This window comes from Centrocercus urophasianus, unplaced genomic scaffold (genome assembly GCF_019232065.1).
Source record: "Centrocercus urophasianus isolate 14NV4802_14NV808 unplaced genomic scaffold, USGS_Curo_1.0 seq_20, whole genome shotgun sequence".
Lineage (NCBI taxonomy): Eukaryota > Metazoa > Chordata > Aves > Galliformes > Phasianidae > Centrocercus > Centrocercus urophasianus.
In genome coordinates this window covers 9,694,832-9,720,345 of record NW_024884756.1, presented here as the reverse complement: position 1 = coordinate 9,720,345, position 25,514 = coordinate 9,694,832, and the positions used below count along the sequence as shown (strand labels likewise).

Sequence of the window (25,514 nt, the reverse complement as noted above, 5' to 3'; positions counted from 1 at the left end):
ACATTTCTGCTAAGTGTAGCTGTAAGTGCATTTAACTTTGCACAGCAGCTGGTGTGCCGCACCGCACCTTGCCTGGTGCAGCTGGTGTAAGAATGACGACGTTCTCTGCTTGTTAGCAGTGCCACCTGAGCTGCAGGTAAGGCAGAGGAGTGGAGTTGACTTGGTGTCTCTGTTGGAGCATGGTGCTGGTGTGCCCGAGCCCCTGCTGCGGATGTGGCCTGGCCCTCCCTGCCCACACTGCGTTCCTCAGCCCTAATTACAGCAGGCCGTGTCTCAGTGGAGGAAATCATTGGTAACCCTGCTGCCGTGTGTCAGTGCTGTTTGTTCTCTGTTCATCCAGGCTGCTGCTGGGGATCCGTCTGAGCCAGGCACTCAGGAAGTGCTGGGGTCAGATGCCCTGCAGGGCCAGTGACTGGTCTGGTCAGGTGTTGGACATGTCTGCTGCTGCTCTTTAGAGTGAGCAATGCTCACGTGATTATTAAAGGTAGCACAGGCCTGTGTTCTTGCATCGTCATCCCAACCTCCTAGTTCTTGGTACTTGCACAAGCAAGACTTGTCTTGTTACTGAAGTTTGGCAGGTGCATAGATGTTAAAAGTGTTGTCTCTTCTGTAATTTTCATGATCTGGCCTTTACCAGTTGCCCTAGGTTTAGATGGCACAGGATATAAAAAAATGAGTTTGCTGTGCTCCTGTGCTTGTTTTAGTAATAATCCAAAGAAGGGCCCTTGGGGCTAGCTTCTGCAGGGTCTCAGCTGCTGTTCTCAGAATAAGAGCCTTTGTGGGAGACTTGAAGAGGTGCAGTGGATTTTGCAGGCGTGGAGGCTTCCAACTCAGACAGTTCTACGATACTTTACTTCCCCAGATCAGCCTTGGGAGCCTGGTGCTGAATGCAGAGAGCAAGAACTATCACTGTTTAAAAATGTGTGTGTGGAAATAGTCTGCTTTTACAGGAGAGCATCCCAAAGGACCAGTCTTTGTCTCCTGTCCTGTAGGCAGCAGGAACACTGGTGCCCTGAGCACCAGCAGAGCAGATCCTCCCTGCTGCTGGGACCACACCAGCATGCTCTGACCTCAAAATACAGCGCATTTCATGACCTAAGGAAGCACAGTGGAAGGATCCCAGTAATTAATAGCAATTTTCAAAACTGTCTGCCTCTGTCCAAGCTGAAAGGAGATGAATTGTCCAACCCAGCACAAAGTTAAATTCTGCTTGGCATAATTTCTTGATGACTAAACTTGTAATTGGCTCCATGTGGTCTGTGGTGAGCTGGGACCTGCACAGCAGACACAGAATGTGTTGGAAGGAGTAGGTAGAGGCAGCATTTGTATGGGTGTTACATGCTTCAGTGTTTTAATTGTTGCTCTTCAGAAGCCATGTCCAGCTTTTTTAAATTTTTATTTTCTCTTCTTTACCTTAAAAGGATCATACATAACTTAAAGGCTAACATCTCTGCTGGGAGACTGGTGCATCCTTGTTTCTTTTCAGTATGAATTCAGATGACAGTGAATCCTAACCAACATCCAGGAGCCTTGTGTAGTTGCCTTTGACATAGTTAACCAAAGCTGAAATAAGTCCCCAACATAACAAAACTACTCCAACTTTTGCAGTTAAATTTTCTTAGTGATGATTGCCTGGTATTTCCATTCTCAAGGCTGCTTCTATATGGTTTTAAGTTTAGATGCTGCTTTCCTACGCATTGCTCACAGGTATTTGGCTTAAATACAAGAAAATGACAACCAAGTCCTGCTCATCCCTGTTTAAATGCCAAACAACTCCATTAATGTCATCATTATTACTGTGAGTCTATTAGTCTGGGTCTTATGTGAGCTTTTTTTTCCTTTCATGTTTTTAACAATGTTGTGCCTTTTTAGTTGAAAAAGGCCTGATTTCAGAACAAAAGTTGGCTTTTATATGCATGTTTACTTCCTTTAACTCTGGAAAATTTTGGCCTTTGACTTGAGACTCAACAATTTCTGTCTGCACATAACCTCAGTGCTCACTTTGAGGCACATATGTAATTTACAGACTTCTGTCTCCTGGCAGATTGTTAGGGCTCCTGTCTGCTCTGTTGAGATGACTGCACATGGCAGTTCAAGTCACTCCTCTATTTTTTTTTCTACCAGGAGCAAAATTTTTGCTGCAAGCAGAACCTGAGCTCTCACCTCTCTTAATCTCTTTCTTTCTTCTCTCTGTATCAGACATGGTTCTTATTTTTTTTTAAGGTGTTAGTGAGTCTTATTGGTTCTTATTTCTTTTTAAGGTGTTGGTGAGTAAAATCAGGTATGTAAGTGGCTGTTATGGTAGAACCTCCTTGTCCCTGCCCTCTTGGTGCTGCGCTCCTGGCTGTTCCTGGGCACAGTGTCAGTGGTCCGTGCCTCCTCTGTGCAATGGAGGCGGCTGCAGGGCAGAGCTAGCTACTGCAAAGCTGCTGCTATCAAGTCTCTCTTCCATATGTTAAAGAAAACCAGTTCAACTAACGAGGTATCAGACGTACAACCCGTTCCATAAATAATTCCATCCTTAGCAATGAGCGCTTATTAGCTGAAAACATTGCCAGTGCCTCAGGGAGCAATCGGAGGGAGCCGATTTTAAGGTGCTGAATGAAGCCTCATTCCCAGTGATCGGTTAAATGGTGCTGCCTAAGGACCAGTGAGGTGGAGGAGGAGGGCTGCAGGGAGGCATCTACCTCAGTAAGCAAGGAAAGGAACCCCGAGCCCCCCTGTGCTGTCGTTCTTTGTGCCCTTCTGGTCTCAGCTTCGCACTCCTGTGGTTTTGGGCTGTGAGGTAGCTGAAACCCAGACCACCACCTTGGGATCATGACGTGGGACCTCAGCAGAGCAGTTGGCCTGTCTGTGCATGCCTCCTGGCATTGCTGCTTGGGTGGGAATTGTGATGGAAGCAGTGCTGGATGTAAATACACGGATGCACTCCACTCAGCTGACATCGGCTGTGCTGAAAGGGAGGATAAAAACAGCCTAACTGTATATTTGCAGTGCCTAGTTCAAGGTGTCTATTTAGTTAGGTAACAGTCCCTTACTTGCAGGGGAATGGCATGCTGTCTCTTCTCACAGCAGTGTCTCGGTGAAAAGTGGAATTGTTTTTGGCCTGGCCACGTAGCAGCCTTGCAGTTCAGCTTGTCACAGTCCTCTTGGTGACGTGCAGCTGTCCTTAAGGCACTCAGTTCCCCCGGCCCAGAACAGAGAGCAGTAAGTATGCTAGGCAGCATGTGGGCAGTGTTCAGAACAGAAACTGCAGGAAAAGCCTTTTCCATACCATAAGATTTCATTATCAAAAAGCTTAAACTTCATGGAGAATTTTATTGAACATGGTTACACCTTGTCATGTTATTTTTAATTAACTTTTCCTTTTTACTAATCACGTTGCAGCACAAGTGCAAAGCTGTTTAAAAGGTTTATTATGAAATTGCTGCTGGGGTGTGAAGCTCTGAAGTGTGCTGGAGTGTGGGGAAAGCAGTGACACAAGCATGTTAAGTGCAAAGGTTACAAAGATGCATTTTCTTAAAATATGTTTTTCTAGCTTTGACTTGGGAAAGTGATTAATGCTTATTGTTTAACACAGGAATTCAGGCACTTACAAGCTTTAAAAAGTAATGAATTCTTTTATTGTTAAGATTTTATCTTGAAAAATATGCAATAGAGATCTGTTACATGAGGAGTTCATAGAAGACAAGTTTGCAGCATTGGGATTTCCTTAAAAAAGTTGGTCTTTCTCCTGACAGCTTCATGCTGCTGAATAGCATCTCCGTGTAGGCTGTGATGGAATCAAAGAGTGCTTTATTTTTGCCTCCTTCATGACCTCCGAGGAGAAAAAACAGGACATTAACCTTTTCATGTGTACATGTTTGAAATTATAAACTTAAAAATCCGTGAATGTGCTTCTGTGAAAATCTCTTCCCAGCTGGGTTCCTGTAGACCAGCTCATTTCACTGTTGTCTTTCAATAGCAAAAACACTCTTGCTATTTATGATGCATTTTTTGGCTAGTTGCCATTGCGTGCTGTTTATCAGCAAGCCTGATGTTTTAGGTGGAGGAAACACCCTTGCTTTTTTTGCCCTGTGTAATCAAGTTATGCCTAGCTTAATTCAGTTTTTTTGGTTGCTGGAGATGTTTCTTTGCTGTGCCAGCTCTGCTAAGGAATTTTGCAAGTGTTTCTTTTGTATTCCCTGTTTATTGTCTGCTGAGCTGGGATTCACCCTGTCATTACTCAATTAAAAATGTGAATCTTTACAGCAGCTCTTTTGTTCCTTACGTGTATACACCAAAAGAGAGGCAGAGATTAAAATTCTCATATTTTTTTCAGTTTGTAAAGGAAAACAGAACAAAGATTTATGGAAAAGTGATGTAGTAGCAGGGTTCAGTGCACTTGGAAAATGCTTTAATAAGTGTTCAGAAGTAGACTAATTTATCTGTAGGTAATCCTCAAAGTAGTGTTTGTTAACTTTAGCTGGGAAAACAAGCAGTATTTTTCACCTGAGTGAAGTAGGACAAAGATTCACACTGCAGCTGTTGGCCACTGTGAAGTAAGTTGCCTAACTTTCTTTTCTAATTCTAGTTTCTTGGTGAACAGGGCACTGTCTCATACCTTTTAGTATTCTGTGGTAGGCTTAGCTTGCAGTCCAATAGTTTGTTTGATCTAAGTCTCCTTAGAGCTGTGAACTTTTTAGTAGGACATCTACCTGTGCAGAAATTTGTTTGGAAACTCTCTTGTATCTTTTCCTGGTCAGTTTCTATACCTTAGATGGAAGGTAAGTGCTTACAGTTACAGATGTGAAAATAATTGTGAATAGCTGTTTGATTTATTGAAGAAATCTCTGATTAGAACTGATGATCAAGCAGGGCTGAAATAGAAGGGTCATTTGTAAGGATGTAAGGAGCTGAACTTCTTCAGAGTTGATAGTGTCTGTGCAGGTTGAGGATTGGATTTACCCAGAAGCAGTGCAAGTTTTGCTGTTACAATTTGACACGTAAAAATCATGGCCTTTCTTTTCTTACATACTGATATAGCATCATTTTCCAGTATTGGGTTTTTTTGGAGGGATGGAATTACCTAACATGTAGTTGGTAATGGAAATTCCCATCCTCCTCCTACCACCCCCTTGATGTGATGATTTGTCACCTCCCTCCTCCAGCCAAGATGTTTTGAAGAAGCCAGTATTTTGAGGCAAACGAATAACTGCAGTGAATGCCACTGTATTGCAGCATATCCTTCCTTTATGCCAGCCAAGCTGTGCTGCCAGGAAGCAACGTGAAGGTGTTCAGAAGAAAACCCTTGCTGTAACACATCTAATTTTGTCCCAGGTCCGAAACTGATTCCTTTGAGAGGTGGTTATATGCTGTCATAAACGGTGGTGATACATTTCTAAATGAGTGCATCTCTTCTACTGTTTTCAAGAGCAGTGAAGTGATGGAGCTGCTCCCAAACCTGATGCTGAACATGGGCGCGTTTTGTTTATCTTGAACTCTTCCTTCAGTTGTGCAATAAGCTTCAGCTGCATGAACTCAAGGCCCGTGTTCCTCTGGAGACCCAGTGCTTGAGTTCTTACCTGAAGCTAACACATTGTTCCTCCCCATGCTTTCCTGCATTCTCATTCCAAGTTATCCCTCAAAAACATCAAGAAGTTACCTTGTATTTCTACAGGAACTTTTCTTGGTTTTAGTTCATTTAAATGGAAGAAACTTGAAACATTTAGCAAGGGTCTGTCTCAATGACTTCATTTTTCTTTAGGGTAATTTGGGAACATTTGAGCAGCTACCGAACAGGACGTGCTCCTCTCTTTGGTCTGAAGAGGACTGCTGTTGGGGAGGGTAGGCAGGGGAGGTGGCTGGGGTGGCAGCCCCCCGCTGCTGTCTGCTGTTAGAAGTTCCCCAACCTCAGACGGGTCCCAGTGGTTCCCTTAGCGAGGGGAAGGATGGTGTCAGTGTCTGTGACAGCCCTGCTCTTCTGTGGGCAGTTGCCTTGCCTGCAGGCTGGGCTCTGTCAGCGCACAGTGTCTCCTTCTGTCCCACATAGCTGCAGTCACACGAGCGTGGTTGGCTAACATCACTTGCCTGTGGAATGGCAAACATTTTTCCTTTTTCTCTTTTTATGCAAATAAAAATTATTTCCTGTGCTGATCTCCTCAATGGGGAAGTTCTGGCTTTGTGTTCAGTTCAGGCTCTGTGAAGGAGCCTGCTGCCTGCACGGCCCACACCCAACAGTGAGCTCAGCCTTTAGTTCTGTCCCTCAGTGTCCTCTCAGCATGCCCTGACCTGGCCTCTCGCTTTGCCTGCCTGTAAAGGGGCAAACACCAGGAGCTTTGGTGTCTGGAAGTGCTGTGCCACATGGCAGTGCTGCAGTGTGGTCCCTGCTTCTCCTTTCCCCATTTGTTGTTTACGCTGCGCCTGAGATAAGTATCTTATGCTTTTCCTGTAGATAATAATAGAACCCTGTCTCAACCATTACAGGGTTGAGTTCTGCTTTCAGGACGATGTGGCCAGCAAAAAATAAACGTGACTTTTGTAAAGCATGTGTGACAGTACAGACCTGAGGGCTGGAGAGCAGTGGTCTGCAGCCAGGTGGGAATGTAAAGCAGCAGCAGTGCTCCTGAAGAACCCCTTTTTCCCTTACCTGCTCATGGGCTGCGCAGTAAGATCTCCTCAGTACCAGCTTTTCCATTCATGAAAAGACTGGCTTTGCTTCCTAGTGGCAAAAAGCCGCAGTTGTGTTGCTGATAAGCTGTGCCAATTACAGGTGTAAGAGGTGCCATTTGGGTTGATGAGTTTCCGTCATTGATCTGATCCGTCTTTGGCCTTCTGTCACCTCTCTTTTCAAAATAAGTGTTGTCACTTGTTTACGCCATTTCATGTTGTTGTGTCTCTGTCAATATGGAAAATCAATCTGCCTGCTTTGATAAGGGAAGCACACTGCATTTGGTTTGGAGTCTAAATTGAGAATCTTTATTGATCTTTCCTGTTGGCCAGGGCTGATGAGACAAATGTTTTTTGTTCTGATGCAGTGTGTATGGGAATGCTGACCTGTCAGTCTGTCACTCTGGATATTCCTGGAAATTTGTAGAAATGCAGGTGGATGGATTTACAGATCAACACCTGTAAAGAGTTTGCAGTCTATTGAATTGCCATGTGTTAATTGGACTACGAGCTGGGACAGAGCCCTCTTGCTTTTTTTCCCCACTTGCTGCTGAAGTGTGGCTGCTGCAAAGTAATAGGGAAGCGTGTGCAGAGGGGAAACTCCCTAGAGGGGTTCTGGTATTTCTGCATTAATTCCACTGCTGTGGTGAGACACACAGCTTGGTCCTTTTTTCTCGTTTCCTTCTCATATTCATTCATTTACTTTAGGCCTATAGGTCTTATTTTTGTCAGCACAGAGTACACAGTCTGACTCTGCTGTTTACAGAATTCCTATCTGCCATGCATTTTCATCATCTCATGGCTTTGCTGTGCTGCAGACTTCCGAAGCTATGAAGATGTATTGACTCCTTTCTGCCTCAGCCTGTCTGTGTCCGTGATGTTTTGGAAGCGAGACCAACGTTTCCTGGAGCCTCCTTTATCTCTTGTTGTTCTGCCTCATGAAAAATCTATCCTTTTTTATATTTGTATAAATTTTGGCTGTCTTATCCCATGAAATGTGCTGGCATTTATCTGTAACCCGCAGTTACTCGTAAGATTTATTCCCTACTTGCCTGCAGAGTTTAGTCTTGCTTTAAATGGGACTCACTTGGATGGCAGCCTTTTGCACTGCCCTTCCAAAGCAAAGATTGCCAGCTCTTCTACTAACCTAAAATACAACTTTGGAATGAAGTGGCTTGACTTGTCACTTAGCACTATTTCCTGCCTTTTGATATGGTTGTGTTTGTGGATCTTGTGTTTTCAACTGCTTTCAGTGATACCTGGTAGCAAAAACTTGCTCCAAGGTATCTTTACAGCTCCTCCTGCTGCTCTGGAGGAAGTGGTCTGAGCTAGTGGATGCATTTCTGTTAACATAGCGACAGGGAGAAACTTCAGGCTAGCACAGCTTGAATAATTTCTGACAGCAATTGTAATTGACAGCAGGAATTTTCTATTGATGGAGTGTCAAAATCAAGGCATTCATGTTGCTGTCTTCTGAGAGGGGCAGCCATGTGAACAGAGCAGTGCTGACTGTCTTGTACTGAAAAGGACATTGCTTATGATTTTCAGGTGTAGTTCAAGAGCTGGAATAGCTTTTCGTACAACAGGTTGACGAAGCATAGAAGAATGCTGTGCTTGTAGGCTTACCCTGCTGTTTTTTCAGATGCTGTATTTTAATTGTTTCTTGCTCTGTATGTGGAAGAGATTGTTTCATAATACTCTCTGAAAACTACGTGACAGTTAAGTGTCCTGTGTGCCTTTATGCTTTTCCCTACTGGTTACATGTATTCATTTTTCTTTTTAATTATTGTCCAAGTGTTTTTGTGGATATTTTGCAATGCTAAAATATACAGGCACCAAACATGCAAAAGCAGCAGAAAGGGTTCTGTGTTGGTACATCTTGGAGATGCATTTTCCTTGTGATCTATGAGGTTGAGTCCTGTCTTTTTACGTACTCTGTGTAGTTCTGTTTTGGTCCAGAGTCTGGAAACACGCATGCCCTAGTGATGCTTTTGTCTTGGCTGAAATGTTATCTGATGCAAGGGGTGCTCCTGTCTGCTGGCTGTAACAGATACTTGCCTTCAGTACGGTGCTGTTACCTGTTCTCATTTCCTTCTGGTGTCATCTGAGACACCGTGGTCCTGTGCTTGAAACAGGGGGCAAACCACCTTCTGGGGATCTTTCTTTTAGGCAGACACGAGGAAAGGGCGTGGGAGACTGCTGTTTTAAGATCTGCGTGCTGTTTCCTAGATGTTGTGCCTTTAAGAAAAAACTAAGCATTTCAGCCTGGTGTCCGTGTGAAATCGTGTTTACCCTACAGTGTTTATTAAACCTGAGTTAATTTTCCTCCTTGCTCCTTGGCTCCAGGAGCCGTGCCAGCGGCGCTGTGTGATGGCTGGCAGCCTCAGAACGCCGGGCTGTGGGCCAGCTTCCCTGGGCTGCCTCGCCGGTGGGCCGGGGGCTGCTGTGTTGGGGGCCTCAGCAGCCCTGGAGCGATGCTCTTGTTTAAAGTAATAATTAGAAAGCCTTAATGATTCTCCCTCTCTCCTCCCCTTCCTGTCTGAAGGGCTCTTGAAATGAGGCAATTAGCGTTGTGCTATCTCATGACAGCCTCCGATCTTTCAAGCAAAAAAGATGGCCGTGTGTGTTTACCTTCACTTTCGCAAGATAAGCAGGAATTGCTGCTGCTTCTCAGCCTGGTGATGCTTTCATCAGGTCTGCCCTGGCTGAGGAGAGTGATGAGTCGTCACCGCTGCTCCTCACAGCAAGGGTGGCCGTGGCCTGATTGCCACCTAGCCTGAAGGGATAGGGCTGGCTCCTGGTTCGGATCCCAGCACTGCCTTGGCTTGAGTGTTTGCAGACCTAGTTGGCAGGGAAACTTTGTCTGGACAAATCTGGGAGAAGTTCCATCTGTGCCGCCCACAGATGGGTTACCAGGGTGAGACCCGAGGGGTTGTCAGCCTTACATACCAGCATCCATTGGTATCAAGGAGGTGCTCAGTAAGTGGGTGTGTCTGACAGAGATGTCTGTGCTGCTGTTATTCCTCTGTTGCACATCTTTCAGCATTGCTGCTGTTGCTAGGAGTATCTCCTCTGCCTTGGCTATCCTAGGGGATTCACCTGCAGCCCTGAAAAGCACCAAAACAAAACATGAAAGAGTACAGGAGCTGCCCCTGGCCCAAGAGTAAATGACTGGTCTGGGCTATGAAGACTAGTCAGTTTCTGGGTAAAAATGCCATGCTCCTGGAAGGGTAAAAATGAAAGTTTTTCCAGCAGATAAAGCACAGCTGCACCAAGACCATTTCTATGCTTTGGGATAAACACCTTCAGGACGTGCATCCGCATGTGAATTTTATTTACACAATGTTCCACTTACACCAGCAGCGTTTCTTAACGTGACATTGCAAGGCTGAGGCATTTGGGTTTGGTTCCTCTTTTTTGTTTTGCTTCCTTGTATAGACAAAATTGTACCAGTTGTACCAAATTATGCCAGATTTAGTTCTGCTGTATTTTAGGTTGCACAGTGAACCATGCAGGCTAAAACTAAAAATAAAACCCCACAAATAACACAAATTTTGAAAACCTTTCTAAAGCTCTTGTTAGGCAGCAGAACTAAAAGTGGAATGTCATCCTTCCTCTCCCTTAACTTGCTGGTTCAAATGTAAGAGGTTGTCCTGTGCTTCTTGCAAACTTAGTATTCAGCCAAGTATTACTCAGAATAAATAAGAACTGTCAGTTCTGTTGAAAAAAAGGTCATGTTTCTATGGCTCTCTTCTCGGCTGCTTTGCTTACTTACTTGTTTCCTTTTAGAACAATCTGATTAAATGAGTCTGACATCTAAAGGAATTGTACCAGTGCATCGCATAAATGTGATTTCTTGAAAATGAGATAAATTTTCTGGGAACCGTGCTAGGTCTTGGGCTGTAACATTACCTAAGTGTAAGGTGCTTGCTCCCAGCTGAGGGATGTGATTTGCATTGGTCACAGTAAATGGAAACACCGTTTTAGCTGTATTTCCTTGTCCACATCATGCTTTTCTAAGGAATTAAGCTCTGTTTGGAGTTGAGTTTTCTATGAAGTCATGTTCTTTTCAGTGATACGAATGCTAATCCAGATTAAGAGGTAAGCCCAGTGTGGCAGGTTTGTCTGTCATCAGTACAGACCGGATGCAAGCTGGTGTTCTGAGAGGGAGAAGCTTGGTGTCCTGTTATGTATCTTTTGTGCCTTCCCAACTGCTTTGTGAAAATTAATTTACAGTGCTTAGGAAAATTCATTTTATGTGATAGATTTTGTCCAGAATCTTCCTCCCTGTGGAGGAGGAAATATCAGCTGACACTCAGGGTTGACTCTGACTTGTCTTTTCCTTTTGATGACTTCCATGCAGTACGTACGCTAGACATTTTCCCTGTGGGATTAAATTGTAAAGCCTGTTCAAGCTGAAGTTGAGTGGGTTGGGGTTTTCACTTTGCTGAGCTGAAGCACAGCATCATGTCGCTTACTCGTACTGCTGCTGATTTGGTCTCTCAGGCCGCTTTCTTTTTCTTTTCTTTGCACCTTCCGCCCCCCAGCTTATTTCCCTTGGACCTTTTAGGAAATCTCAAGAAAAGCAGAGAGTCGCTGACACTGACAAAAGCAGGCTAATGACAGGAAGAGGGCTGTTGTCCCAAAGCGCAGACAGCTCTGCGCTACGTTAGCGCGCTTCAAGCTTTCTCTCCTCAGAGTACTTGAGGAAATGTTTACAAGAAAGTTGTATGTCATTGGCATCCATTTATGGCAGTTATTTATTTTTCAAGGCAGTCAAATGAACAAAATGTTGTTATTAAAGCGTTTGTTATAAAAGCAGAGGTCTTAAACCTGCTTTCTCTTGGACCCCAGTCTTTGAACGTATTTCATGTTCCTGGCAGAAATATGTTTCCACTTTTGCAAAGCTAAGCTCTGAGAGCAAAGTGGAATCACTTCATCTTTGTGTTGATGTCCAGAGCTTTAGCAGCACTCCAGTGCAGGGCACAGCAAGCACTCTGCACTGCAGTTTTTCTCGTATGCCAAATTTAATTGGCTTCAACCCTTGCAAGAGAGGATATATACGTATATTTTGCTCCATATCAGAGCTCCAATGGGCAAACTCTGGCTGACTGCGGTATAAGGAATTCTTTCCTCTCTGCTGAATGCTTTCAGGGCTGTCACAGTTTCCTTGAACACTTAACTGATGGGTTTTGTCCCAAGACCAATGGGAGCAGATATGGCATGTGCCTCGTCCTGGTGGCCCTGCAAGCACAGAGGTGCAGGTTGGGAGCCTGGGGACAGTGGAACCTAACAGAGCTCGTCCCTGCCCGGGCTGTTTCTGAACAGGGAGACAAAATAGTGAAACACATGGGTGTTCAGGCCTCTAAAGCAGAGGCAATGAATAGGCAGAATCTGAATTTTTCAGGTCGCAAGGAGCTGAAGTGAGGTGGCTTTCAGAGCAGGCTCAGTGGTGTGTGACTGCTGCTCCAAGTCTCCAGGTTAGGGTGGCAGGCAGTGCGCTCCATGCATCAAGTTCTGAGGGGCAGACAGGCAGTTTGAATTGCAGCCATGCATTCTTCAGGCAAGGCAGAGGATGTTGATGGATAAGAAAAACATTTCAGAGTTTCCTAAAAAGGAAACTTATCTAAAAAAACCCACCACCACTACCAACAACAACAACAACAAAACCCCCCAAAATAACTCTAAATGTTATCTATTTCCAGAAGATTTATGTGGTGTCAAGTTTTAATGTTGAAAGATTATTTGACAGTAAATTAAACATAATTAAAATGCTGAAAAAGCAGTAATAATTCATGCTTTCTGAAGTGAGGCAGCTACCTCCTGCCTGGTTTAGAAGGAGACTTCCTCCATAGATAGGGTTTGATGAACAACATGTCTTTACATGAGTTGGAAAAAAGAGCAGTTAGAAGTTCATTCTGCTCACAGCAAGCAAGGGCTGAACAAAGACTGATGGTGCCCATTAAAAATGAATCATTTCTGCAGGAGAAAAAATGGCCTCACTGGGAGCGACAGCAAAGAAAAAGAAGGGCAGGAAATGAGAGTGTAAATTAGACAAAATTGGGTGAGAAAATATGTATACTGTGAAACCAGAGCAAGGAAGAAGTTACCCTGAAATTTGTATTTCGCTTTTATTGCGCCTTACTGAAACACAAGAGAGTCTCTGAAGGGCCCAATGTCTTTGTGTTCCTGGTGTTAATTTTTACCACTCCTTAGCTTGCTTTCTTCTTGAGGGCTTGTTAGTGGCTGCTTTGTTCAGTGACATCTTTGGGGGAAGGGGAGGGGAGGTGGTTTTTCCCCTGGTGGAGTGTTAGTCACTGTGCTTTCTGTGTTACTGGGGGTGTTGGTTGGGGTTTTGGTGTGACACGGGCAGCAGCACGCTAGAAATTGGGCTGTCACTCATCCAGCTGCTTTCCTAGGGGCTCACTCCCAACTGAGTGTGTGTCTTCATGCAGCAGCAGGGAGTGAGATGAGCAGTGATGGCAGGGAGTAGGCACTAGCAAGAGGCTGGAAATTTGGCTTTTGGGGTTAGTGGTGGGCCTGTAGATGTCAGTCCCAACGCGATGATGCCTTACAGCCTTGGGAGTGCCTGGTGCTCTGCTGATGTAAATTTCTTTTTGGGTGGAAGTGAGAGTACAGAGGGAATCATGGTGATTTTTTTTCTATCTTGTCATCCTGTTTGTTCTGGTGCCTGCGAGTTCATTTAGAGAACTTCTTACCGATTCTTCTCTAAGTGCCGGTTTACTTAGGAAGTTTAATAATGCCATCACTCAACAAAAAGTACTGGAGAATTATTTTAAGTGCTTCGCAAATGCAGAAACCTGGAAACAGGTTCAGGATGTGTGAATCATCACTACTCTGAGGGTCAGTGTTACTTGAGATTTGTAATTCAGAGCATAATTCTTAGAATTTTAGAAGCACAGATTTATTTATTTTTTTATAACTTATTTTGGATAGTGCCATACACAGTGGTTTGAACTGAAGTGTTTGTGCTAATTCTCATAAAGCTGTCCTGTTGCTGTCACGTAACCTTTCCAGCTAAGGAATGTGATAGTTCTCTGTCAATGTGTAAAAACTGGGCCGTGCTTCCTGATAGCAGCACGAGAGCTGCTGGGCAAATTAACACTGGTAATTAACTGCGCAACTAACTTGTTACAGCGGGCAGGTTGTCTTCCTTGGAACGGACAAATCTGTGTGTAATGACATTGTAGTGGCAAAGTAAGCCTGTATCACTACCAGCATAGCCAGGAGAGAAGCTGCAGCAAGTCATCAGAGAGCTGCTGTGTTTGAATAGCCAGGGCCATTTGTCTTCATTCTCATGCTTGGAAAAATGGTGAAGAACACAGTGTTTGTAATGCTTTGCTCTTTTGTGCTTGACGTTTTGTGGTGGTTAGTAGGCATGTTCGCCCCCACCCCCAGGCCACTTGCTCTCCCAGCTGTCATAACCTTCAGGAAGCCGTGCAGGAAGGGTCAGCTGGACCAGCGAAGGAGCTGCACTCGGTCAGCACGAAGGCTGGAATTGGTGATGCGGATGGAACGGCGCAGGACATGGGCTGGCTCAGGGCTGTGCATAACTGCATTCATCCAGTCTGCGTGGAGCCCGGCTGGAGGCAGATGGGACGTCCAGCTGTGATTGCTTCTCCCTTATCTCCGTCAGGCACTGCTCAGTGGGCTTGGAGCATGGGGTGACCAGCTTCTGCTCTCTTCTTACAGCAAGCAGAACAAAGCTGGAGTCAGATAGCCCCCGGCACGAAATTACACAGAGCCTGGCATGCGCTCAGTCGTTGCCTCCTACCAGGGCAAGCTGTGCATGTGGTGCTTATGTCATCTCAGGCGGGCTGGGCTGCTGGAGTCAGACACAGCCATTTAGAAATGGCATTTGATTTTTCCTTGCTTCACACAAACCTGCCTGAAGTATTTCCTGAGGCTTTTCTCAAAAACTGTGTCAGAGCAGCAGGTTAGCCAGTGACAGCTCTGTCTGCAGAGTTGAAATGTAGCACAGTGACACTGCAGCATCTTTCTGAGATGCCCTTGATTAGAAATGTCTTGCTCTTGGTTTACTGAGCTCAATTCAAATATTTGGCATTGTTCAGTGTGTTGTGGGGTGTTTTTTTTTTTTTCTTCTTTAGTAGAGACATAAAGAATATTAAAGTGAGAAATGCTGAAGTGCCTCTAGGACTCAAACAGTGTTGGGGACCAGGAGGCTGGAGTTAGATGCATCAGAAATGTCTCCCCTCCATGATCTACGTGCAGCTATGGCATGGAAGGAGATGAAAGATTTCCTGTTTCACTCTGCTTTTACTGCTTTATGCATTTGACCTGCTCTGTTTGGCAGGATGTCCAACTCAGAAGTCTGAATTAGCTTACACATGAGGCCAGTGAAGATCCTGACTGCCCTCCTGGGGACCCCCATGCAGAGCGGCAGGTCCAGCCCAGTGCTGGCTTTGGTGTGGCTGGGTGTGAGCTCTGGACTATAACCCCAGGAGTGGGGGGGCAGAGGGCAGCTCTCCAGCTCAACTTTCAGTTTAATTTGGGTCATTTTGGAGGTGCTGGATCTGTCAACATCAGGTCCTTCGTGCTTGGCAGATCTTGAGCTGGTTTCTGAACTGCAGCCAATTTAGAAAGCATTTTCAATTTCCATTTCATTTGTTTGGCCTCATGCTACATTCATCACCAAAGGTTGATTTTTACATTCTTAATTCTTTTTTCCTGTCAGCTTCATCAATTTGATTGTTGATGAGTATGAGGATATTAGGATATGTTGAATCAAGCTAATCTGTTTCAGATTCAAAACAGAGATGCAACATGAGCTTGTGCTGCAGAATAGAGGAAGAGACAGAATGTTGTTACGGACTGATCCGCGTGCTCACGTGTTGTTACTCTGCTGTTAGTAGAAACAACACTGTAATTGGCCTCAGGAGTCAAACATTTTTAATTTGAATCTTATGCTGGCTGGACAGAAGGTGAATGTGGGAGATGAAAATCTGCAGAGGATGCTACCAGTTTATGGAAATGGTGATAGCTGATGGCAGTCTCCTTCAAGAGCACAGTGAGCTCCATGATCCTTTAAGAGAAATCAGGAGACATAAACACTTGTGTCTAATTTCCTTGAATTGTGTTTGATGCACACCAAGTAGAATAAAGTTAGCTGGGGGGTTTGCTGGAAGTGCCTACAAGCTGGACAACTGGGATGGCATGTGAGTGCAGTGGGGTGAGCTGCCTTGCAGCGGGCATGTGTGTGACATGCCAGACACTTGCCACCCCTTGAACTTCTGTGATGTACGCATTTTTATTGATTTCAGCTGAAATATCCCTAGCACCATGTGGCACACCATTTAAATTAGCTGCCCCTTCATGATGTAATACCCAGCTGGAAGGCTGCGCTGCCTGTGTTCTTTGCTTTCTTTTGAAATTGTGCTCCGCTGTAGCTTATCGTTTTTGGGTTCAGCTTTGTATTTATGTCAGTGTGGTGTGAACTTCCTTCAGGCTCTCTTGCTTTCATATGCTCAACCCCTTGCCTACTGAAGCCTGCAAAAAAAGATGACTTTCTCTTATCACTGGATTAGATCTATTTTTGAAGTGAACTTCTGCGGTTCTCACGTTGTAACCCTGCATTGACTTTAATGGAGCAGGGTGAGTTGCTTGCTTGCGTGTGGCCATTTGAGTTCTGTGACTCAAAGGTGGAAAGCAGATGATTTCTTTTAGTATCAACGTTTTAAGTGTTGCAATTTGTTCTCACATTCCCTTTAAGTTTTCTTCTGGGCAGCCTGAGTAGCTCTGATTTGTTTGGATTTTCCCTGAAATTCATGCTTAAGAGCTCCATGTCAGTTTCCTTGGATATGTGCTTCCACACACCAGGTGCCTCCCTCCAGCTGCAGCCCAAGTGCAGAAGGACTCTTTTGGGTTTTGCAAGCTGTATCCTTAATGTGAGGTCTCTTCCTCTTTCATAACATTGTTCACTTGCATTCACTTTGCAAGCTGCAGCTTCATGTTCTCTGTGCTTTGGATTTCTTGCTGAACGGCGTGCAGTGCTTTTCTCCATAGGGAACAGTGTCCTCGCCTCCCTTCAGCCCAGCTGTTTGTGTAACGCGTTGGGGTGGTTGTATATTCTGTTCCTGCCTCCAGCGTGCTTGTAGTCACTTGTAGTTCAGAAGTATCTGCACATTTATTAAGGCTCACTCTGCTTCATAGCTGTCGTCTTGGTGAGGTGTGTGTTAATATAAAACAGACACGGCTAGCCTGCAGACGTCCTAAACTTTTTGAGTAAGATCTTACAGGATCAGATGTCACTTTACAGTGCTCTAAATCAGAAAATGAAAAGGTTTATATTAAAGTTCATGATGAGTATCAAGGCAGGCTGAAGCGGATGCAGCACTCACGGCATGGATGGAGTCCCCTCACACTGCTGAAGTCTTGCTGTGCTGGAGGCATCGCTGCTCCTGCGGGTGTGCAGAGCTGTGCTTACCATAGCTGCAGAGCTGGAAGGAGATAAGCTTGCAACATTTCCGTTTCAGTCCTCTTTATTTTTTTTGTTGCCATTGCTACTGATACAGTAGGGTGAAGGCAGGATGTCAGTGGTCTCCAGAGGACATGGGGCCTCCGAGTGGAGCACATCTGTGGGTGTGGGGGGAAGGCTTGCAACCAGCATGAATCTGGTTGTTCTCCAGAGGATTCTCCTCCGCACACAGGATTGTTTTTAGTTGGTATCATTGATGTGTACTTGGTGAGCTGTTAGACAATAGGCAGTTTGTATCAAGACAGAATCCCAAGAAACGTTGATGAAATAAAATGAAAAGGGCAAGAAAAAGTTAGGATACCATTAGATCAATTATCTTCAAGCCAGTCTCACTGGGCTGTCTGCAGCAGACTTCTCTGTGCCAAAATGGGAAACGAATGCTGGTGAATGTGACAAATGTTATGCTACTATATTTATGTTTGTCTCCTTTAAAAAATGCTTCCTTATTTTAACTAGTCTGTGGCATGCTGGGTGTTTGTCTCCATTTGATTAATGTGACTTCAAACTGGTATTTATTAACTAATTTTCCAAGATGGTCTACAAGCACTTAAAAAAAAAACACACACAAAAAACCAGCAACCCCAAGTATCCTCACATTGATGCTGATGAACAATCTTCAGTAGTGAGAATGAAGGAAAGGCCATTGAGTGAGCACATTTAAACTTACTTAGCTCTCTTCCTTTTTAGAAGTGATCTAAATTTAGCATGCCAAGAGTTATTTTGGTGCCTTAACTGATAAGTGTGTTGTCCACTCTCAGCGTATTCTGTGTGCAGAATTTCAGAATTCCAGGAACAGCAGGATGTAACCTTTCTTTCACCTGGAAACATAAGCAATTCTCGGGGCAGCTGATAGTCGACGTCATGAAAAATGGGAGGCAGCCAGGAGCTGGAGCTAAGGCAGCAGCCTGAAATAGGCCTGCCAGAAGGCTTGCTTTGCACTGCCCATGCTGATGTGTCAGAGGTGGTATGAGCAGAAACACTGAGCTCAATCTTGCAGTGCACGTGAAGAAGTAGTCCCAATCATTTCCTTTTTCAGTGTCGTGGAAGCTTGGCTAAATAGATGTTACAGTTTCAGCTGTCTCAATGTATGGTAGCGCCTTGCTCCATTTCTTTATGGTTTCCTTTCCTTTTCACTCCTGGGCAGTGTGTCCATCATCTTAAAAACTCCATCTCCAGGGACACAAAAATGAGGCAAAGAGAGTCCAAGTTTGAAATGGTTTGGAGAGGGTGGTCGGAGAAGGGGGGAGAGGGAGGCAGTGAGAGGTTGCGGGGAGGCAGGGGTGCAAGGGGTTTTGGTTGTGCTGGTTTACAGGCAGCATGCTCATGGGAAAGGGTACAAAATATTCTGGTTTGCACATCACTCGCTAAATGATTAATCGAGGTCACGTTTAATTATAGAATCAGCTCCATTTCTGTCTGGCTGGAGGTGCAGTGTGCTGTGGTTGGGCTGTGTGCAGTTGTGTGTCTCGCTGCACTGCCTTGCCAGCTGAGGAAATGTGAGTTCCCAGACATCCAAAAGCTCAGTTCAGTAAGATGCTTTAATGCCATTAGAGCAAGCTAGGGTTCAATATATAACTTCTTTTCACTCAGAGCAGTGAAGAATAATTGTATCAAACAGACACAGAGACTATCCTTGACCCATCTGCCTCCTGCTCCTGTCAAAATGAGAATTTGTCTAAATGAGTCTTGAATAGTCCTTGTTAGTGAGTCAGGACACCTAGAGTCAAGACAAAATAGTTAACAGATGTCACAGTTACTTGACAAAATACTAGCTGGTTTAGGAAGCTGGGGGCTTCGTCAGCTGCTTTGACAGTAATTAAAATGCTGCACGAGACATCTGCGCAGTGCTTCATCTCGTCTGGGGCTGCAGAACCTGGCAATGCAGCGTGCTGATAGTCTTCTTTTCTGTGTGCTGTCCATCGGGTGTGTGGAGGATAATGAGAAGTAATGGGGAGAGTTATTTTTGTTAGCTGCTGGTGTATATTTTCAAAAAAACAAATGTGAACCCTCCAGCTAAAACTCTCTTTAGGAATTTGAAGGCTCTGGAGAACCGAGCTGATGAGACAGCTGTTTGTCACTCCATGTACCCTTATTTAATTCTAGTAAGAGAGACACATAAGCTGTGCTGCGTTTGCTTTCTGTTTTCTCTCCAACTTGATTGCTTACCAGCTTCTAAACTTGAAGAATGCTTAAGGAACGTATTCGTGCTAATGGAAGAACCATCTGATGGTGCTGTCACGGGTTTTAGACGATTTAAAAAAATATTGTACTCTGATAGCTAGGAAACTTTGTTATTCACCTTTCAGGAATAAATAAGTTACTTAAAGGTGAAGTCATTCTTGCACAGGTATGGATATCACTGGAGGTCAGGAGTGTAGTCTGTCCAGGTCATTGGACATCTGTCATGAACGCACACCTGGCTGCTCAGGCTCTGTGTTGTCGCTGTTGGCTGGTGAACAGAGCAGCACCCTTATCCTGTGCTGACCAGCAGTTGCACATTCTTACCTCTGATTTACAGCTGCAGAAACAGTGCTTCAGCATGCTTCTGACGTGTTTTTCCTAATCAGGACATTATATGTGCCCTGGTATCGTACACATGCTGACAGATCTTAATGCAATTGGTGTGAAATTTTCTTTAACAGCCATATGCTTCTTCTTTTAAAACTACTGCTTTTAAAAACAAAGCCAAATTACGAAATGGCGAAGTAGAAAAACAGCCACTTGGAGCCAATTGCACAGCAATGACTCGATGAGTATTGACTTATGCTGGTTTTATGTGTTTTATTTTCATGTACAGACTGTGATCTCTCTCTGCCATCTTTGTCTCACTGTTTCAGTTACCAGTGATTGATCCCAACTCAAGGAATTTATAAAAACTGTCATGGGGAAAAAAAGAGCCTAAGGAGTAAGGCCTTTGGAGAGATGTAAGCTAGTTACCTCGTGTGTATCAGCGGTTGGAGAGTTACAGCCTGCTTTAGAGGCAGAATAAATACTGGGTTCTCATACAGCAAGCTCACTGTAATATGTTGGATGAGAATTGAGACTTATGTGTATGCTGCAGGTCTCAAGAATGCTGTGTTATTCTCAGTCAACTTTCCATGTCAAGTAGCTGATGCTAATGAAATAGGCCAAGCGTTTCCTGTAAAGCCAAGTGTCGGATGGAGGCCTCTGGCAAATGGAAAAAGGGTCAAACTATCTGACAATACACAGTATTTTACCTTCTCCTGATGAGAAGAAAAATGTTACATGTAACAGTATTCAGAAGCTTCTGAAGAAGTTGTTCAGATGCTGATCCAAGATCCTGGCAATGTCGTGGTCACTGGGTTGTGTTGCCATCCAGCCTGAAGCTGGGGAGTTCTGTGCTTGTCTGTTTTGTTATACTGGGATAAACATACATGAAAGGGAAATATTTTGTTGTGACCATTCTTATTCTCTTTCTTCCTAGCCATTAGTGTGAGGTTTATGGTCAGCCTAGGAAATATACTAATTTGATCTATTGTGTCAATGGGCGTAAGATGAGAAAATCACTTGAAACGACTTCTTTTGGTACCGAGTAATGCAGAAATGGGCAGATCTTACTGTTAGTTAAATTCCAGTATGTTTGAATATAGGTTGGTGGATGAGGGAGGATGGTGCAGGCTCGGAGCTTTGGCTTGGCATCCCCCGGGGAATGCTGTGTGGCTCATCTGGCATGAGCTGGGAAGGAAGCATGGTAAATGTCCCAGTGAATTGGCATGGTTTTTTTGTCCTATTGCAAAAAACTGCTGCAGTACACAAGCCCACAGTGCAATGAGGCACATCAGGCAGCTGTGGTAAAAGATGCCGTTTTAGTTCTTTTTCTATCAGAGATGTGGCAGGAGTGGAATTCCAGTGTGAATCTTTCTTAAGGACATAAGGGATTAATGTATCTTAAAATAGACACTGCCAACTTAGAAGTGGGTTTTTCAGATGAGATTATGATGAATATTGCGGGGAAAAGAATGGGAATAATGGTATTTGGGATAACTTGTTTACAAGATTGTTACATTCCTCAAAGCCTGGAGAGCTGTTGTGGTTTTATGTGCTCAAGTAGCCAGGCACATTTCCATTTTGCAGGGTTATTTTTACTTCTGGTGATCACATGGCACCACAGACCTCTCTGTTGGTTACTGGGGTGGGCAATGAGCCCCCAGACTGGCTGGCACCCACCTTGATTTTGGGGGGGGAGGGTGTCACTGACTGTGGGGTGAGCAGCTGGAATAGGGGCACCTGTTTCTAGCATGTGCTTTTCATCAGGGGACAGGTAGCTTTGCAGTGGTGCAGCTACTCCTTAACCACAGCATCCCCTGCCCCTGATGGCAGCAGCGTCAGTGGAATAAGTGTGACATATTGCTTCTCCTGTATGCCTGATAATTTATTTATGCATTCCACCTAATTACAGCGTAATAATAGACTTGAAACAATGTGATAATTATTTCGTTTCTTGAGTGGTTAAAATTAACTGTGCTCATTGCATATTTAGTCAGTATAAAAGATACAAAATGTTTAGTAATTGTCCCGAAATTCATTATCTGGATAATATTCTGTTTCTAAATGTGTATTGCATGGCCAGTGATGTGTCAGCAGCAAGCATACAACAATATCTGATGTCATTACTTTTTTCTGTACGTGCCATCTCAGCTATTGGTGTGTTGTTGACAAAAGTGCTGTTTGGATGGGAGTTCCAGTTTGTGCTGAGATGCTCTTGTTAGCTTGGTACTGAAGTCTTGCTCACAGTGCGTATGGACCGCTTTCACAAGTGTTGGGATAAATAATATGTTATCTTTTTAAGCAGGGGAGAAATAAACAAACCCATAACAGTGTACCTTCTCTTTTGTTTTACCAGCCTCCACTGGTCCAAGCTATTTTCAGCGGTGATCCAGAGGAGATACGGATGTTGATCTACAAAACCGAAGATGTCAACGCCTTGGTATGTGACTTGGGATATGTTTGTGCTGGGATTTGTGAGTGCCATGCCTGTGAACTTTCTCAGTGGCAATGCCAATCGTGTCCTTAGCAATTAGCATATAACAGAATGGAAAAGGCTGGGGGCTTCAGTAGAGTCCTCATTATTCGTCTGACACATAATTATCTCCAGCAGGTGATCTCTAAATATGATAGTAATGATTCCAAATGTGCAGGTCACGGAAGGACATTGTTTTCTTGCACATTGAGAAAATGAGTGAAAACAGCTGAAAGCTGCATGTTTTTATTCTCTGTAGAGTCTCCTTTTTGGAAGAGTCTTTACAAATCAGGAGCTTTTATTCACCATCTGACTGTACTTGAAACAAAGCTTAACTAAAAGTCTCAGCAGTGAGAGTAAGGAAGCAGCATCTTGGCCACTGTCCACAGAGGAGCTGCTGTTCTTCAAATTGGCTTGTTCTAAATAGAGCAATGGTAAGCAGCTGCAAACAAGTAGTATTTAAGTATTTCAACAGAGAAAAAACTCTCTACTTGAGCTTTATTTTTTTGCACATTTCCTCTTTCTTCCTTAGGCTTCTTAAAACTTGATTTTAACTGAAATCTGTACTATTTGAAATGAATCTTGCCAGTCTGGACTACAGTTTGTGGCCTCTCAGATTGGTGACAATATCAAGCAGAAATGGAGTGATGTTTTCCAGGTGTTTCTTAGACTTCGGAATCAACCTTCCTTTTCTTCATGTCTTTCTCTGACATAGAGTCACTAGTTCATTCAGAGCTAATTCCAGCACTTTAGCCTGGTGCAGCCATGGCACTGCAGCTTTTACAGATAGGCAGGGTCCTGACATCTGGATCAGAGGTGCAGAAAGGAGCAGGAGAGGTGAGCGTGTTCAGTTCACTGTCAAGTGGATGGAAAGATTTGCTTCTGTTTTTAATGAGGAATTTGGGCAGAGGAGGAAGACCTTGACGTGAGGCTTTCCTTGTGATTCACTGACTGCTTGTTTTCTTGAAATGTCTTCTCAAAAGTGTTTGCATAAAGCATCTTGTACTTTGAGCTTCCTCCGTATTTGTTTTCCCTGATCATCTTAAAAATTATATAAAACAAAAATAATAATAATAAAAAGTTTAGGTGAACATAGTAGTCCTAAAATTTCCTCTGTATTTTGTGTTAGCTTTTCAAAAAGTGTTTCTTGTACGAGGTTATAGTAGGCTTCTCAAATGTTTTTATATCCTTTGGCTGCAAGTGTGCTAGTGATGGTTGCTAGGGAGATGCTCTCATCTGTCAGGTACAATGTTAAATGCTGAATATGTGTTTTATAGATGAGCACCATAGTATTTAATGGAAAGAGTCAATTGAGTGGTTTGGCTAGAATCCTATTTAAGTTAGTAACAACGGGCACAAGAATGTTCTGACTGAGCAGCTGTTTTGTCCTTAGTACTAATTAGAAAAATACCAGTCAACACAAAGTCTGAAGATTGTGTTTTGAATAGTCTTTGCAGAGAAGTGTTAAATGCCTAAACTGTCACTAGAGAGATCAAAAGGCAGCATGTTTTGCCCCTGTGCTGCCAACTGGCTATTTGTGATACTTGCTTACATTTCTATTTTAAGGGTGTTTTTAATTACTTCCATGCTAGTTTCTCTAGTGCTTGGGCTCACGTGAGAGGAAACTGACACTGTTTGGCAATGCTTTGTCCTTTGTTGATCGTTTTTCTATGCTGTCTTAGTACTGAAATAAATCAAATGTAAGTAGAAGAGGGAAACAAAACTCTCTTCTTGCAGCAGATTTTAGGGATTTCTAAAGTTTTATAGATTTTAGAGTTTTCGAGGAAGGCAGAAGAAAAAGCCCATGGAGAAACTATGCAAAATGAGTCAAATATATGCATGTTTCTTAAGAGAAAATTTACCTTGCAGGAAAAAATTCAGAACAAATCAGTTTAAAAGGTTACTTTTTTTTTTTTTTTTTTTTTCACTCTGGTCAAATAAGTAAAATCTTCCCAAGCCAGGAAGCACATGTTTATGAAAACAGCTGCTTTCTGGGTGCTGCTATAATTCTGACTTCTGTTTTGCAAGTGAGTTGCAGCTGCTTGGCTCAGAAGCGTGTTTTCAGGTCATTCAGCAGTCACTTTGACCTCCTCATTTCCATGCTGTGCCTGGGGGTACGTGGTCCTGCTGTGCATCACAGAGGCACGGGCAGCGTTGCATGTGGCTGGCGGTGATCAGTGCTGTGTTGTGGAGGACTCAACATGCTGCTTCCCTGGAGAGCCTGGGCTGCCTCTGGGTAGCGTTCAGCAGCCTGCTCTCCCAGGCTGCATGGGACATGGGCTAGCACCGTGCAGACCACTGAGTTAGTTTCAGGCAGGAAAACTGAAGGAGGATCTTATCAATGCTTATGAACATCTGTTGTACTGGAGTCAAGTGGAGGGGGCCAGGCTTATTTCAGTGGTGCCCGGTGACAGAACAAGGGGCAATGGGCACAGACTGGAACGCAGAAAGTTCCATATGGACGTGAGTGTGACAGAGCACTGGAATAGGCTGCCGAGAGGTTATTGAATCTCCTTATCTGGAGGAGGTAAAAACCCACCTGAATGTTTTGTGTGAGCTACTCTAGGGAGCCTGCCTTAGCAGGAGGTTGGATTTAGACGTTCTCCAGAGGACCCTTCCAATCCTCACAATTCTGTGAATTTTTGCTCATTTTCATTCAAGCAGACGTCCCGAGCTGGCAGATATAGTGCAGCTGCAGTGACTCCTGATGGGCCAGGCTGAAGCCATGTTGAGGTATAAGACTCTTGGGCATTGCCTGCCCGCTTCTGCCTGCAGATCTGGTTGGTGGATACGGCACCAGCAGAGACTGCAAGGCCCTGCACGCATGCGCGGAACTTACATATACTTCTGCAATACTGCTAAGTGTGCTTTTTGGGATGGTGCAAATGTTTGACAGTACAAGTGTGCACGTGTTTCAGATTCTCAATGTGAAAGGATTTGCATGCTTAGGATAGCTAATGTGGAAAACAGCTTGTCGCTTAGTTTAGAGGGACGTGTTCGACTTGGGACAAAAAGGCAAAGCCACGTGGTATTTCAGTCATCTTGGGTATCAGGCCCTTGTCTTTGCTCTCATCCAGGAATCATTTTTTTTTGGCACTGTGGAATCTCATAGGAGATAAAGCTATCCTGGAAGCAAGTGACTGTCTTTTGGAAGTGCTCCTGCCATGTTAGAAAACTTCCGAAGGATTCAGGATGTTTGGAAGGCTTCTGTTTTGTCACCGTAGGACAGTTTCTTATGAGCTAACGGCTGTGTTGTCAGCAGGTTAAATTTTTATAGAACAGTAACACTTGTCCTGTTTCTTAGGTTGCAAACCCACCTGTAATTGAAAGGAGAGAGTTGAAGAGGTCTGGTGCCCACAGCTTTTCCTC

At 44.1% G+C, this 25,514-nt stretch overlaps 1 protein-coding gene across 4 annotated transcripts in view; it reads left to right on the top strand.

Moving 5' to 3' along the window:
• The window catches only part of ANKRD44 (ankyrin repeat domain 44), a 111,095-nt gene that overhangs the window by 18,492 nt on the left and 67,089 nt on the right, over positions 1-25,514 (top strand). For all 4 annotated transcript variants that reach the window (XR_006169434.1, XM_042822153.1, XM_042822152.1 and 1 more), the window contains exon 2: positions 22,029-22,112. Coding sequence is in view for 3 of the 4 variants with exons in the window: in XM_042822153.1 (XP_042678087.1) it covers positions 22,029-22,112 (84 nt within the window). In the remaining variant the exon portion in view is untranslated. The remainder of the gene's footprint in view (positions 1-22,028; positions 22,113-25,514) is intronic.